Raw genomic sequence first — 16,418 nt, forward strand, 5'->3', positions numbered from 1 at the left:
ATGTCAAAGACAAATAAATTACCCTAAGGAGCAAATTCACTAACCTGCGCAAATTTGCCAGCGACTGCTTCTCTCACATCGCCACACTTCGCCAGGTGAAAATTTGCCAGGACAACACTAATTCACTAAAAGTCGCGTCCAGGGCGCCGAACAATGGCGAAGTTTCGTTAGCGTTAATTCGGCAAGCAAAGTGAAGTTGCCCTAGCGTTGGCTTATCTGCATACGACGGGAAGTTAAATTTCAATGGACGTATATGTTGCAGCAAATACATTACACTACACAAGCCCAGGGAAGCTTAATAAAATAGAGATGTTATAATGCCCTACACATGAGCCCAGTGTATAGTTTAAGTGCCATATGTTAGGAAATGTAGGGAGGAAGCCGGGTACCCTGAAAAATGAAAAGTCGCCAGCGTTTTTTGGGACTTTGAAAAATTTAAAAAAAAATTTTTTTGAAGGAACTCCTATCTACTCTATTGCACTTTGCCTGGTCTGAGGTGGCGAAGGCAAGTCTGGTGCAAGAGGTAACGTTCATTAAGATCCGCATCTTAGTGAATTTGCGTAGTTACGTCCATTCACCAGAGCAAAAATTGGCCTGGCGTTAGAGTTTAAAATATCGCTACAGTCTATCTCCTTCGCTAGCGAATTGAAGCCCGCGCCCGAAATGACATCACGCTGGCAAATTTTTGTTAAAGTTAGTCACTTCGCCCTTTAGTGAATATCCCCCTTAGAATCCTTAGCGTGGACCCCATTGCAGATTCAAATGAACACTACGTTGACACCACTGCTCAAGAAATAGTTCACTCCTGAATTTTCCCCCTACTTTTATACCAAAGTAGCTAAACAAATACAGTAGCTGGGTCAGCCACACTGTCAAGTACATTTGTTTCCAAGTAATGTTCAATATAGTGATGTGTGCGCATCACTTGAGAAAAACCTGACACTGTTTTAAGCATATTTTGATTTCTTTTGGGTCTACTGTTTACTTGGTATTTAGAAAGTGAATGGATTATTTTATTTATTTTAGTGCCGAGACGAATATGTAGAGAACACAGGTTCTACTATGTGCAAAGAGGGAAGCAAAGAATACAAATACTCAAACACAAACCTTTTATTGCTTTGGTGAATACATAAGGCACTGTCCTGAATGCTAAGGGTACATGAATCCAGCACCATATAATTCAGAACACAGTGGTTATTTCATTGTTTTACTTTGTAGCTGTTCAAGTTATAAGGTGGTTTTCCCGTTACCAAAGTAGTTTGACGCATCTTGTTAAAGCCGAAATTCAGACTGGGAAAATTTAAGATGTCCAGATTTCCAAGGGATCTCATTCTCTTAGATCTAAACCAGCACCATACATATATTTGCAAGTTCATAGATCGGTAAAAAGGATTGAGAACCAATTGTTAGTTGGGCTCAATGTGCAGGGACAGTGTAGCACCAGCAGTAAGGGTCCTTAGTTTACACCAGCAATTCCGAGTAAAGAAATGTACACTACTCAAACATACACCTTTGCGCGACTCTTGGGGCCTTCGGGAGCACAGTTTCTGGGAGGACTGGGACTCAATGTGCTGAAATGAAGTAAAAATAAAAAAATTAAGGTTACAAAAATTAGCTAAAGAGAAGACTATGAAAATAAGCAAAAGCCAAGATTAACTGAAGTGTGCTGCAAAAGTGGGAAGAAAGGCCAGACCAAAAAAAATAAAATGAAGAAGCGCAGGTAGAGACATACATGAAATATACCATTTATATGTATCCATAACATTTGCCAATTATTTTATTAAGATATATTTACAGAGACAGATAAACCCATGAGATAAATAGAAAATACCACAGAATGGAAAGCATAGAGGTGCTAGAAGTCTACATTAATGATATACTTTTTATTTGTTGGAATAAATTACACTGTGGCTGTACTTGTGGTTAGAATATACCACCCTTCTCTTTGGAAGTGCGTTTATTAACAGACTAGAGGGTATATTTACAAACACAAAGCATAGTGATTTGTGTGCATGTTTGCACCTAGTGCTTCAGTTTGTAAATTAACTCTTGGAAGTACAGCAGAAGTGACTTCTGTTATCCAAAATTCCTACCAAAAAGGCAGTATATTACTTATCACACAAACAGAACAAGGTCTTTACAGCGAGCTTTGGAGAATGCTGCCAGTATACTGGCAAACACAACATCCGGAGACTGAGCTGCATCAACTGCTGTGTGAATGCCGTGGCGTTGGTAATATTCCACCAATGGAGAGGTCATTGTGTGATACGCTTCCAGCCGAGACTTCAGTGTTGATTCATTGTCATCAGAACGTCGAATAAGAGGCTCTCCGGTCACCTGCAATGGGAAAGTATAACTGTAAAGGACTGCCCAAAGTCATCACATACGTTATAGACCACCAAACCAAAGACTTAAGGCACCATCACATTGGCCAAACAGTATTAGATGTGATTGACGCCATTACAATTCATGGTTGGATTGGTCCCTATAATGGCCCCTTGGCCTATCATGTGATTGGCCCCTATTGGAATCTGTCTTTGTGGTTGGTAGAAAGAATCAAACCCTGCTCTGCATTTAAGACTGGGCTTTTCCTTTTCTGGCTTATAAAGGTGGCTGTGAAGAATTCCAATGTTAGTCTTTTTACATACATGGAAAACCACAGAGACTACCCAGCTGTAAGCCAGCACAGTTAAATTCACATGCTCCAGTAACCAGCAATAGCAGTGCCAAACCCTGGCGTAATCCACAAGCAGAACTACTGAATGCCAGCTGGCTACCATCTAGACTGAGAGGAAAACCTGTGATGTTGAAGTTGCCATGCTACAGTTAAGAGCTGCATTCCCTAAAGGAGTTGCGTTGTGTCCTGCCCTATGACCACGTCTTCTCGCGGAAAGGTGCCGTGACATGAGCTTTCATTTTGCACAAATGTTTTTTTGGACATATTTGGCACACTCACATCATCTTTCATTGGTTCCTTGGGAGGATGGAATTCCTCATGGTAGGAACGCCCACTTGATGCATGTATAAGCCTGTAGCAAGAATGACAGAAGGCAGAATAAGCAAAGATAGATATTGGAGGTTTGCAAAGTATTAAGAATAATGTGAAAATAAATCACCATGTTATATGTCAAGGATTCAGAAAAAACAAAAGAACTAGTAGAGCAGTCATTATGCACGAGAAAGGATAAGATATAAATACTTCTGCATTACCTGCCACATATCCTGCGCACGAGCAAAGAATCATCCACTTTAAATTCTATCACAGAATCCAACTTCTCTTGACGCTTTTCCAGAAGCTCATCCAGCTATGCAATGAAACAAGAACAGGAAATAATTTAATGTGCTAATAACATGCTAATGAGTATTACAATGCAAGTCACCTTAGCACTGTGTGTTTATGCAGTTTAATATAACATCAGCATCCACTACCCTTATACGAAGGGCTGAAAAAAGAATATATAAAATGTCAGTGAAGCAGTAGAAAAATTTAGGGATAAGTGCTTGAAACTCTGCGTAAACTAAAAGTGAAGCCTTAGAAGTCATGCACTTCTCTAGCAATATTCAAAACCTTTAAAAGGGGTGGTTCAACTTTAAATGAACTTTTAGTATATTATAGAACGACGGATTCTAAGCAACTTAATTGGTTTTCATTTTTTATAGTTTTAGTTATTTGTCTTTTTCTTCTGATTCTTTGCAGCTTTCAAATGGGCGTTGCCATCCCCTTTTACAAAAACAAAAACAAATGCTCTGTAAGGCTACAAATGTATTGTTATTGCTACTTTTTATCACTGATCCTTCTATTTAGACTCTCTCCTATTTCAGTCTCTTATTCAAATCAATGCATGGTTGCTAGGGTAATTTGGCCCCTAGTTACCAGATTGCTTAACATGCAAATTGAAGAGCTGTTGAATAAAAAGCTAAATAACTCAAAAACCTTCAATAAAAAAAAAATGAAAACCAATTGCAAATTATCTCAGAATATCACTCTCTACACCATACTAAAAGTTATCTCAAAGGTGAACAACACTTCTAAGGTTTTTAGACTACATCGCCTATGAGTTCAGTCTATACATAAAAAGGAAAGAAATCCAGTAGCACTCTGGTAGTGTTGCAAAAACCTTCAGTGATTTATTTGTCCATATATAAACAACAAAGGGCAACGTTTTGGGCCCCACTGGACCCTTTGTTGTTTATATATGGGCTGGCAAGACTGCAGTGATGCCATTAAACAATAACTACTAACTTACATCTACAGATATTTACCATTTCTGCTTGTTTCACAGTGCGGGGAAATCCATCCAAAAGAAATCCTCTCTTACAGGGGGGAGTATCCAGATTCTTCTCAATTAGCTCCACCACCATCTCATCACTGACCTTAAGGCAGACAAAATAGAATTTGTACTACTGCAATGTATAGCACCTAGGTAATATGCTCAAATGGCTGGAGAACACTCACCAGTTTGCCTGCATCCATTGTGGTCTTTAAACGCTTGCCCAGTTCTGAGCCTGAAGCCACCATTGCCCTCAACATATCCCCTGTAGCAAGGTGGCACACACAGTACTTCTCTGCCAGCTTTGGAGCCTAATAGGAAAATATAGAGACTTGGGAGTCAGATTAATGTCATACTATACATTTTATAGCTGGTAAAAATAAGTATAAAATGAAAGGGAATGATCTGTGTTGGCAGTAACAAGGCCTTTACGAAGCAACTGACAGCATTTGCAATAAGACACACAGATCCCACAGGACACCTCAAAGGTACATTTTGAGGTGCTATCTGCATAATAGATTCATCAGAACTGTGGAGTCAGAGTCATGGAGTCGGAAGCAATTTTCTGGAGTTGGGTTTGCTAAAAATGTTCTGACTGCTAATAAATTCAAACACTGAAAATAATCAGATTAGATTTAAGAACTTCTATAACAAAGGATATAGAGAAGCAATTCTGTTTCTAAGACCAATACTTTAGTTAATTTTGGATTGTATTTAACAGCTATTATACAGCTATATGTTAGGTTCAATTAATATAGAAGTTCTTTTAGGTTTTTTACATTTTTGGTTATGTAGTTTAACTTTGATTTTGGTTTAGAAGTGCCAAAGAATGTGGTTTATATTTTTGAGCTTTGGCAGTAATGCATTGTATGTTGTGTACATAACTTCTTTCAATCAATATGAAGAATACACTAGTAAATTAAAGGATCAATAACACCAAAAAATTAAAAACAATTAAATTAAAGCATATAATATACTGTTAGCATGCCCTGGTAAAAGTTATGCGATTGGTTCAGAAACACTACTATTAATTTATATAAATAAGCTATGTAGCCATGGGGGCAATTTTACCAGTGCAGAGCAAAAGCACATTATATTTTAATTACGTTGATACACTTACAGTTTTTGGGGTTACTGTTCCTTTAAAAACAGAGGAGTCGGAGGTACCATAAACTGAGGAGTAGGAGAATACCCAAATGAAACTTTGTTTCTAAGTAACGATCCATTTATACAGGATTTGTTACCAAAATCTCTTAAAAGTGGCACTTTTTCTGCAAGGGATACATACAAGAGAATGACAGCCTAAATATATGGTTAATTCTATTTATGTTAAATGTCATTGACCTTACTTTCTAAAGCCTGCGTTCCAGCCCCCTGACACCACCCTCTTACTGAACTGTGTAAAAGGTCACTAGTTTGAAATATAGATTTAGAAACCAGGAACAGGTCCCAAAACTTATGGAGATGCAATGTTGACATCTCTCCGTAATTGTTAAAAAAAATCCTTGCTTTCTGCTTACTTGCATCATGGAAAATCACTTGTTGTTATGAGAACAGATGCAGCAAGAGATAGAGGTCCTAATTCTTAGACGAATAGGTCCTTGTTCCCTGCTAGATAGTGTCTTCCATAGGGAATTCTGCGGACTTTGTCACTGAATTTATAAGGCAAGAGATGTGTATACAACATTAAAAGTTTGGGACTAGTCGAACCAATGTACCCTTTGCAGGTATTTAGGGCAGAGGCAGGATTCAATACAATCTGTAGTACTACGTGCCAGTCACTACCCATACCAGGAAGAAAATATTATCCTTTTTTATATAGTTGTGACCTATTCTGGGGCACTTTATAGAGATAATGTTCATTATTCACCTCAGTCTCTGCCCGGTGGAGCTTACAATTTAAAGGTATATCGTCATGGGGAAAAAAAAATTTTTTCAAAATGAATCAGTTAATAGTGCTGCCCCAGCAGAATTCTGCACTGAAATCCATTTTTCAAAAGAGCAAACAGATTTTTTTATATTCAATTTTGAAATCTGACATGGGGCTAGACATATTGTCAATTTCCCAGCTGCCCCAAGTCATGTGACTTGTGCTCTGATAAACTTCAATCACTCTTTACTGCTGTACTGCAAGTTGGAGTGATATCGCCCCTTCCCCCCCCCCCCAGCAGCCAAACAAAAGAACAATGGGAAAGTAACCAGATAACAGCTCCCTAACACAAGATAACAGCTGCCTGGTAGATCTAAGAACAACACTCAATAGTAAAAACCCATGTCTCACTGAGACACATTCAGTTACATTGAGAAGGAAAAACAGCAGCCTGCCAGAAAGCATTTCTCTCCTAAAGTGCAGGCACAAGTCACATGACATGGGGCAGCTGGGAAATTGACAAAATGTCTAGCCCCATGTCAGATTTCAAAATTTAATATAAAAAAAATCTGTTTGCTCTTTTGAGAAATGGATTTCAGTGCAGAATTCTGCTTGAGCAGCACTATTTGATTCATTTTGGGAAAAAAAATTTTTTCCCATGACAGTAACCCTTTAATGACCCTAGCACATGACCAGGTCAATATGATCAGGAACCAATACACCTTTCTGTATGTTTCTGGAGTGTTTTAATTTCTATCTGCCAAATATTGCAAGCATCTCTAGTCTGGTGACGTATTGTTCACAGAAAGGTTTAGAAAGGCTATTTGGGTGTCAATGGCAATGCTTCTACTGCTGTTTACATGAATGCCAGTCCCCATCAGTGCACAGAACATGCATTCTGACAAGGCAGCTCAGGAGTACAACTTGCTGTACTAGTAAGTAACTAAAGGGGCTGGCCATCTTTCAGTCACTTTTCAGTATGTTACAGAATGGTTAATGCTTAGCAACCTTTCAATTGGTCGTTTTTTAATGTTATATAGTTTCTGAGTTATCGCCTCTCTTCTGTCTCTTTGCAAACATAGCCTGAAACCCACCTGTTCTTTCTGGGCCCAGCAACTAGTATAACGTGTCATATCGTACCATGTGGGCTTGTCCCGCCCCCACCCAAAAAATGACTGTTTCTGTAACATTTATAGACAGGTACATAGGGAAACCTTGTTGTACTTTTACAATGGAAACATGAAACGTGCTCACGTGACACCACCGAGAACACCACACAGCTCGCAGTGCACTCTATACAAGCTAGCAGCAAACATGTAATCGTATCGTATTATCGAAACTAACGCTGCAACTGCTTTACCTGCGTCCCCTTCCCGGCCCCTGGTGGCCCTAGCAAAATGGCACGAATCCCTTCCATCACCGATCCCCGCTCTGCGGGAGCAGCTTCCCTAGGAGCCATAACTAGTTACACACAGCCCTCAACAGCTCACGTTAAAACAAACTCCGCCCAGCCAGGCTCTGACATACCAGAATAGAAGGCGGGGCCGATTGTACTCTTTCAATTGGACAAGGGACGAGTTTATCAAGCGCCCTATTTAGCCAGTAAAATGTTGATTGGATTATATTCAGGGACGGGGCGGTGCTTGAAAGGCAGGAAGCGGAAAACTTGTCCCGGTGAAATACAGTAATGAAAGTAGTCTTTTTTAACCTCCACATGGTTCGAATGACTCAGACACGTGGCAGCTGGTGGGCGGAGCTGGGTCCTCACGAATTTCTAGGTCGCGGATTTTCATATTTGATTAAAGGGATCACTAAGGATATTTGTTAAGATCGTGTCTGAAACAGCGAATGTTTACTACTTATTCTGTAACGTTTAAAAAGGATGTTCCAAACCCATAATGGCTGTTAATGTTTTATATAATTATTTTAATAATACACTTTGTATAACTGCTAAAGGAAATATATTTAATTCATTAGCATTTTAGGGCTTATGTGTATGGTTTGCGGTGCCTCTGTTGGAGATTTATGTAGGGTTGCCACGTTGACTTCACCCCTTTAAAACCGAACACATATGGAGTACACAGCCAAAATCTATCCTTTTAGAGCAGGGGTCTCCAACCTTTTGTACCCATGAGCCACATTCAAATGTAAAAAGTGTTGGGGAGCAACACAAGCATGAAAAAGACCCTCTGTATGACACATAAGGGCTGTGATTGGCTAGTTGGTAGCCTCTGTGTGGACTGGCAGCCTACAGGGGGAGCTGTTTTTTCAGTACATATGGTTTTTATGCAACATAAAGTTGCCTGGAATTAAAAAAAATAAGCACCTGTTTTGAGGCAACTGGAAGCAACATCCAAGGGGTTGGTGAAGAACATGTTGCCTACAAGCTACAGCTTGGGGATCACTTTCTTAGAGTCTTAAACATTAAAGGAGAATTAAACCCATAATAAAAAAAACCCTCCCCCCCCTACCCTGGGTAGACCCCCCTCCCTCCTCCCCCCAGCCTACCTGCTCCCCCCCCCGGGCAAATGCCCGTAATTTTTTACTCACCCCTAGCGGCAGATTCAGGCCTCTGAGTTCACGGCAGCCATCTCCCTCCAGGAATCTACACGTATTGACTGCATTTGTGGCGCATGCGCAGTTGGAGTTAAAGGAATTGTTCAGTGTAAAAATAAAAACTGGGTAAATAGAAAGGCTGTGCAAAATGAAAAATGTTTCTAATATAGTTAGTTAGCCAAAAATGTAATGTATAAATGCTGGAGTGATTCGATGTATAACATGTCAGTCTGAAAACTACTTCCTGCTTTTCAGCTCTCTTGGTTTACACTGACTGGTTAGCCTGGTTACCAGGCAGTAACCAATCAGAGACTTGCATACCTCCCAACTGTCCCTTTTTCGGAGGGACAGTCCCTCTTTTGACAGCTCAACCCGCAGTCCCTCATTTGTACTGGAAAGTCCCTCTTTTCTATGCACTGAACAGCCAGAAAAAGAAACAAAGTTTCTCACTTAATTGGCTTTTAGCAGAGAGCCCAGAACAGCCACAGGTGCAAATAAGATACTTTGTAACAATTTTGAGACACAAAAACACAGTTTAGATAAGCAGAAATATTTTCAAACTTTCATAACCTGCCAAATTTTGTAAAACAAACATGGTAATTAGGGGGGTGTGGCCACAGAAAGGGGTGTGGTCAAAAATTGGTGCGCTACGTGCAGGAAAAAAAATTTTGTCCCGCTTTTTACTTCCAAAATGTTGGGAGGTATGGACTTGAGGGGGGGCCACATGGGTCATATCTGTTGCTTTTGAATCTGAGCTGAATGCTGAGGATCAATTACAAACTCACTGAACAGAAATGTACCATGTGGCCCCCCTTCAAGTCGCTGACTAACTCAGAGTTATAGAGCTGAAAAGCAGGAAGTTGGATTCTGGCTGTTTTATTAGACATCTGTTCACTCCACTTTTTATACATTACATTTTTGGCTAACTAACTATATTAGAAGCATTTTCTATTTTGCACAGCCTATCTATTTACCCAGTTTTTATTTTCACACTGAACTATTCCTTTAATTTCCGGCCCCAAACCACTGCACATGTGCCGAAAGTCACGAAAATTGTTCGGAAATTTTCCTGACTTTTGGCACATGCAGAGGTTCGGGACTGGAAATGTACTCCAACTGTGCATGCGCCCAGGCCCGGACTGGCAATCTGTGGGTTCTGGCAAATGCCAGAGGGGCTGCTATAAGGTCCCATTGAAAGTCAATATTTAGTGGGCTGGTGGGGGCTGTTTGGGCCTCTGTGTGGGCTGATTGGACCTCTGTGTACCTTAAATGCCAGGGCCTATTTTAATTCTCAGTCCGGACCTGATGATGCGCCGAAACTTCCGAAAAAGACAGAAGAAAGAAGATGGCGCCCTTGAACTCCCTTGGCCAGAATCTGCACAGAGGGGTAAGTAAAAAATTGGGGCATTTACCCGGGGGGGGCAAGTAGGCTGGGGGGGTCTACCCAGGGGGGAAGGCTTTTTTAAACTATGGGTTGAATTCTCCTTTAAAGAGATACTGACACCAGAAATTCATATTTTAAAAAGTAGTTTTTTATTTTCAGTATCACTTGAATATTGGTATTCCAACCACTTCCCATCAGTCTATTGATTCTATAGCAGACATTTACTATATGAAGGTGCTTGATATAGGGGAATACCTATGCTGGATTCGTCGAAGCAGAGCAGGGGTAACAGCACAGAAACACAGAGCTCCTATTGGTTCATGCAGCGGAAATTTTCAGGAGTGGTGTCATGGAGCTGTTATTTTACCTGCTAGTCGTTTTGGCTTGGGACAGATGGACCAATTCATTTATCACTAATGTCAGTGGTATTCTATTGGGGTGTTTATGTCCAGCCTGATTAATATTGACATTTTTCTCTATCAGAAGGGTTCCAGGGTGGGTGATTTGATTCATATTGACAGAGCCAGGCCGGCAGGCGCCCTAGGCAACCTGAACGTGACATGCGTGGATTGGAGCTTGTGCACGCATGCACTATTCAGGGTTTGCATTGTGTAGAAGAGCAATTAGACAGAGAAATAGCAGACTGTCAGGGAGAGAGGGGACCAGACATGGGGTAGGCAACAGAGAAGGTACATTCAGGGCCGCTCCGGCCATGAGGCAAGGTGAGAATCTTGCCTCAGGCGGCACGGAGCGGCCAGTTACCAGGGGCGGCAAAAAGCCGCCTCTGGTAACTTTAAGAGCCGAATTTCCGTTTTTTAAAACGGAAATTCGGCTCTTCTAGCGCAGCGAGCGAAATAGCGCTCACTGCACTAGCGGTGCAGCCCCTCCTCCACCCGCTCCGACGCTGGTAGTTAGAAGAGCGGAGCAGGAGGAGGGGCGGCATTGGGGCTGCTGCCTCAGGCGGCAGCAGCCCCTGAAACGTGCCTGGGTACATGTCTGGTTCCCCCAAGCTTTGTGCCCTAGGCACGTGCCTACTCTGCCTACCTCTAGTTCCGGCCTTGTATGTTGATAACACTGGTGATTTCTGATTTATATTCATGTTCTCGTGATAGGGACATGCCCTTGGCAGTACATACACTATTTAAAGCCCATTGATTCTCTGAATTAGACTGTGTGGCACCTAAGGGGTTAAATGGCCAGTTCTTCTTAAGTTGCATTTTGAACTGAGAAAAGATCTTTTTTTCAAAGAATGGTAAATTGTAATAGTTATATTGCTGAATATATTGCCTGTTGTTCCAGTATAAAAATAAAAGGATACTTGTAACATATATTGATTGATAATATACTGCATGTCTACCATTTCTGGTAACTTAATATATAATTTGTATAAACTTAATGGATAAACAGGTTTATATGGATGGACTTTTTTGAACGGACTTTTTTTCACTAAAGGCTAATCACTTCATTCACTCAACAGTGACAAGATGTGGTGAGAACATTTATTGCACATTAAGGGGGTTAATTATCATTATTATTTATTATTAAAAAAGCTCGATTTAATTGGTTTGGATAAAAACTCAATAAAATTAACCGAAAACACGAGTTGTAAGATTTTTTTCCTGAATTGCTCAAATAGGTAGCATTTTCAGGTTAATTCCAGCGCAGACCATAGAAACTGCAAAATAGGATAGGGACCTCTGTTTATTGGCTTATACACAACCTCGCCAGGTCTGAGATTTTCGCTGCATCACGCTTTAATAAATCTCAAAAATTTTACGTTTTAAAATAAAAAATTGAGTTTTGCCCCAATGGAGTTTAGTAAATAACGCCCTAAATGTTGTTAGGGTAATACTTATGACAGCTGATTATGTTTAACGTTGGCATATATGACATCATGTTTGGCGCCATTTTTTGAATTGGGAGGAGTCGAATTCACAGACTTGAAAAGGAGATAGAAGTGGAGCAAGGGTAAGGTTTCTGCATGGGCAGATTGCGACATAGCAATGATTAAACCATCCTAGGTTTTCAACACAAGAATATTAGGAGGTATGCAAATAAACCATTTATGTTCACCCCCATGTAATTTGAATGCACTAATCCTTCTCCCTTGCATGCAAACAGAAATGACATATTATATATATATATATATATATATATATATATATATATATATATGACATAATTTATATAAATTATATAAATTTATATAATTTATATAGATACACAGAATGTGTAACTCTTACTTGGCTCTATACCACTTGCTCACTGACTCTGTTTCAATAGTCAGAATAGAGGTGGAGAGTAGGTCTCGGCTGAAATTCTAAATAGACCCATGTGGACCCCCACACTCACTGAGCTGCCTGTCTGCTCACTTATGTGTGGTGTGTGGTTTTGGGGAATATTACCTTTACCTGCACTAGGTATCCCCCTTCAGTCCAAATTATGCAAGACAGATGTGGTTTCTAAAAACACTGCGGCAAATTTGCCCATGTGAGGTAACCCATAGTAACCAATCAGTGACTGACTTTTTCTGCTAGCTGCAGGTTGGACAATGAAAGCAAATATTTGAATGGTTGCCATGGGTTACTGCCCAAGTGCAAATTTGCCCATTGTTTTTAAAAGAGCCCCACTGTCACAACAGCAAGACAACTACACAGCAGACCCTAGTCCAGGCCCCACCATAGTTGTGGCATCAGCTGTATGCATGGTCATATTTATTTATAGGCACCAATGGGCCTGTACCTAGTTCAACAGCTTTAGAGGCAATACCCACAGGCGCATATATATATATATATATATATATATATATATATATATATATATATATATATATATATATATATATATATATATATATATATATATATATATATATATATATATATATATATATATATATATATATATGTATGTAACAAACAAGGGAAAGTTGTGCTCACCACAGGGATTGTTTGTCTATATATTGACCAGATATGGGATGTTTGTCCATATATATGGCCAGATATGGGATGACTTTGACGTAGTTGCCAGCTTAAATATATTGCAATATATGGACAAACAATCCCTGTTTTGTTTAAAGGGTAAGGCATTTTTCAGTAGTAGTATGCACAAAATGTCTCTGTCTTAAATATATTGATAATGGGTTGAGTGCAGAGGACTCTTGTATAAACTGGAAGAAGGCAAGCACTCTCAGGTCTTAAAGTACAAAAATGGTGAAATAGAGTGCTCTCCTTCTTCCAGTTTATCCTACTTTGTTGTTGATAGCACCCAGGCACCCAACACTCTCTATACGAGTAGTGCCGGCCCGACACTAAATATATCTATCTATCTATATATATATATATAAAAATCTATATATATATAATAAAAAAAACACAACACACTAACATTTATATGACATTTTTTTTTCTCTCATTTATTTAACACGTTATTTCATATATAATTTCAACATTTATACATAAAGTATAATTATTCAGGGAAGGGGGTGTTAGTAAAGGGAGTAAACAATTTACCAGTTTGTCTGTGTTCTACCAGTATTGTTGCCAGATTTCACTATTCCGATTGTGCTTATCACCTCGTTTTATTGTATATATTCCATGGTGTCCATATTTCTATATGTTTTTCTTTTGTATCTGTCAATAAAGTTGTTAAGTACAACATATTTGGTGTCAGCATAATTCTTTCCATTAATCTGTGTGTGTTAATGGAATGTTGTAACCATTGCTTTGCCAGGTTAATTCTGGCTACTGCTAGAATTTGACTCAGAAGATATATATGAAATTTTAAGGCTTAAGTCTGCTACTCCTATTAATGCTTCCCTCGTGGGAACCCTGAAATTACTGCCACTTTCCTGCAGAATTGCAAGAAACATTTTTTGACATTAGTATGCACAATGATTACAGTTTAGCATGACTGTACTTGTATCTGTGTTATTATATATGAGCCTAATGGTCTGTGAATGATAAAAAAAAACTGCTGTAACACTGAGATTATTTTTCTTTAGCTATTAACTTACCTTAGTACTGGTTTACTTAGCGGCCTAAGGGAAAGGGTTAGAGAAGAGGTGATTTATGGATAGTATTAATGTGCAGTTTTAGTCTACATATCAGACTTTAAATCTTTTATCACATGACTATATCTTGACTTATGGATAATACTTTGTATTTCATCAATCATCTGATAGAAAGCAGTAAATCACAAGAACCTTATAAATCAACACCAACAGGAATCACATAGGCTTGGCAATACACCAGCTTCTTTAGTATTTACCATTCTAATTCTTTTTAGTTATTTAAACAATCACTTAAAGCATGATTGCATTTTACATAAATAAATTGGATTCATTGGAAATTTACACAAACACTCCTGTTACCATAATAGTCATGTGTGGGTTGGTCAAAAACCCACAGGAACTGCAGGTCTGGTGGACACCTATTCATCTTTTGCTGGATGGTGGTTTCAGGAGGAAATCTTTCTTCCCCTGCCCTTACAATGTCCTGCTTCCAGCTCCAGCAGCCTGTATTTATAGGTGCAGATCTATAAATAAAACTGATGTTTAACCAGTTCAGCTGGATACATTAATTTAAAATTTCCCCTGATTTTTTCAGTTTATATTAAAAATGAAGTTCCGCATTCAATATGTCATTCTCTATGCTTAGAGGTATAAGTTTGTTGGGGAACTTTCCAGGTCTTAAGGTGGCCATACACGGGCAGATAAAGCTGCCAATATTGGTCGTTTGGACCAATTTGACAGCTTATCTGCCCGTGTATGGGGGCTGGCCACGATATCGATCGGGAAGGTTTGATTTTTAACCGACCAACCCGTCGGAGCCTCTTGGTGTATCGTAATTAGATCGTTCGGCCATACGGCCGAACGTTCGAATTTCCCCCGATATAGCCATGCCGTTAGTGGCATATTCGGGAAAGATCCGCTCGTTTGGCGATGTCGCCAAACGAGCGGATCTTTGAGTCTATGGCCAGCTTCACAACCAGTAAAACCTGGTAAAATGGGAGAGCTAGAGGTGCTGGAGGAAAAATATGATGTGATTGGTGTGGCAGAAATAAGGCTGAATGAGTTAATATCAGCGGCTATACTTTGTTTCGGAGGGACAGAGGCAATAGAAAAGGAGGAGGGGTTTGTCTGTTTGTTAGGCAGGATTTAAAAGCTAATGTAAAGGAGGAGATGAGAAAATGAGGGGCTGAAGGCTTATGGGTGGAGCTCTTCACTGATTGTAAAGAGTCCAGCAAATTAATTGTAGGAGTATATTATATATACCCCCCTAGGAAACTGGCTACATGATTCTTAGTGGGGTCCATCAGGGCTAGGTATTGGGTGCACTTTTATTTAACTTGTTCATTAATAACTTAGGGGAGGGTATTCTAAGTAATGTATCAGTGTTTAGAGCACTCACTGTACAGAGCACTGGTAAGGCCCCATGTAGAATATGCCGTAACGTTTTGGTCTCCACCACTCAAACGGGACATTATTGAATTAGAGAGGGTACAGAGAAGAGCAACTAAACTGGTAAAAGCTATGAGGAAAGACTGGCCAAATTGGGGATGTTCCCTCTGGGGAAGAGGTGCTTAAGGGGTGATATAATAACTATGTATAAATATATAAGGGCATCATATAATAATCTTTCTAATGCTTTATGTACCAGTAGATCTTTCCAGCTGATGCAAGGTCATCCATTCTGATTGGAAGAAGGTTCCACCTAAATATTTGGAAGGGGTTTTTTTACAGTGAGAGCTGTGAAGATGTGGAATTCTCTCCCTGAATCAGTTGTACAGGCTGATAGATTAGATAGTTTTAAGAAGGGGTTGGATGGATTTTTAGCAAGTGAGGGAATACAGGGTTATGGAAGATAGCTCATAGTACAAGTTGATCCAGGGACTAGTCCCATTGCCATCTTGGAGTCAGGAAGGATTTTTTTCCCCCTCTGAGGCAAATTGGAGAGGCTTCATTTTTTTTTTTTCAACTAGCAGTTAGGCAGGGTTAAAATAGAGTTAAAAGGTTGAACTTAATGGATGTGTGTCTTTTTTCAACCTAATTTACTATGTTACTATGTTGATAAAAACAAGGAAAGAAAGATAGTGAAGTATATCTTTCCTTGGGGCCACTTCTGTCTCGTTTGTACCCCCGTTTACAATTTGAATAGATGACAGCTGCAATCTTGAGCATGCCCGCAATGCTCAGTTGTTGGGGAACTTCAATAACTAGAGACCACTTTAGGTGAAATGATAAACAAAGTATATTAATAAGTGCAAAACAAGCTGTGTGGATTCTGCAATCATAAGAGTTAGAATAACAAGACAAAGACAGTTATGTGAAGAATAT

General features: G+C 39.5%; 1 protein-coding gene across 2 annotated transcripts; it reads right to left on the reverse strand.

The window, feature by feature from the left end:
* Positions 1-1,095: 1,095 nt before the first annotated feature.
* On the reverse strand, positions 1,096-7,677 carry ak2.L (adenylate kinase 2 L homeolog). Of its 2 annotated transcripts, XM_018246799.2 has the most exons (7): positions 7,502-7,672; positions 4,457-4,582; positions 4,264-4,374; positions 3,211-3,305; positions 2,957-3,029; positions 2,142-2,337; positions 1,096-1,571 (listed from the first exon to the last, which is right to left on the reverse strand). In XM_018246799.2, the coding sequence occupies exons 1-7, from the start codon at positions 7,598-7,600 to the stop codon at positions 1,564-1,566; spliced, it is 708 nt and encodes a 235-aa protein (XP_018102288.1). In that variant the 5' UTR covers positions 7,601-7,672; the 3' UTR covers positions 1,096-1,563. The 2 variants fall into 2 exon arrangements, with proteins under 2 accessions (XP_018102288.1, XP_018102287.1); XM_018246798.2 differs by lacking the exon at positions 1,096-1,571 and having other exon boundaries at positions 1,760-2,337; positions 7,502-7,677.
* Between the last annotated feature and the right edge of the window lie 8,741 nt (positions 7,678-16,418).

Source organism: Xenopus laevis, chromosome 2L (assembly GCF_017654675.1).
Source record: "Xenopus laevis strain J_2021 chromosome 2L, Xenopus_laevis_v10.1, whole genome shotgun sequence".
Lineage (NCBI taxonomy): Eukaryota > Metazoa > Chordata > Amphibia > Anura > Pipidae > Xenopus > Xenopus laevis.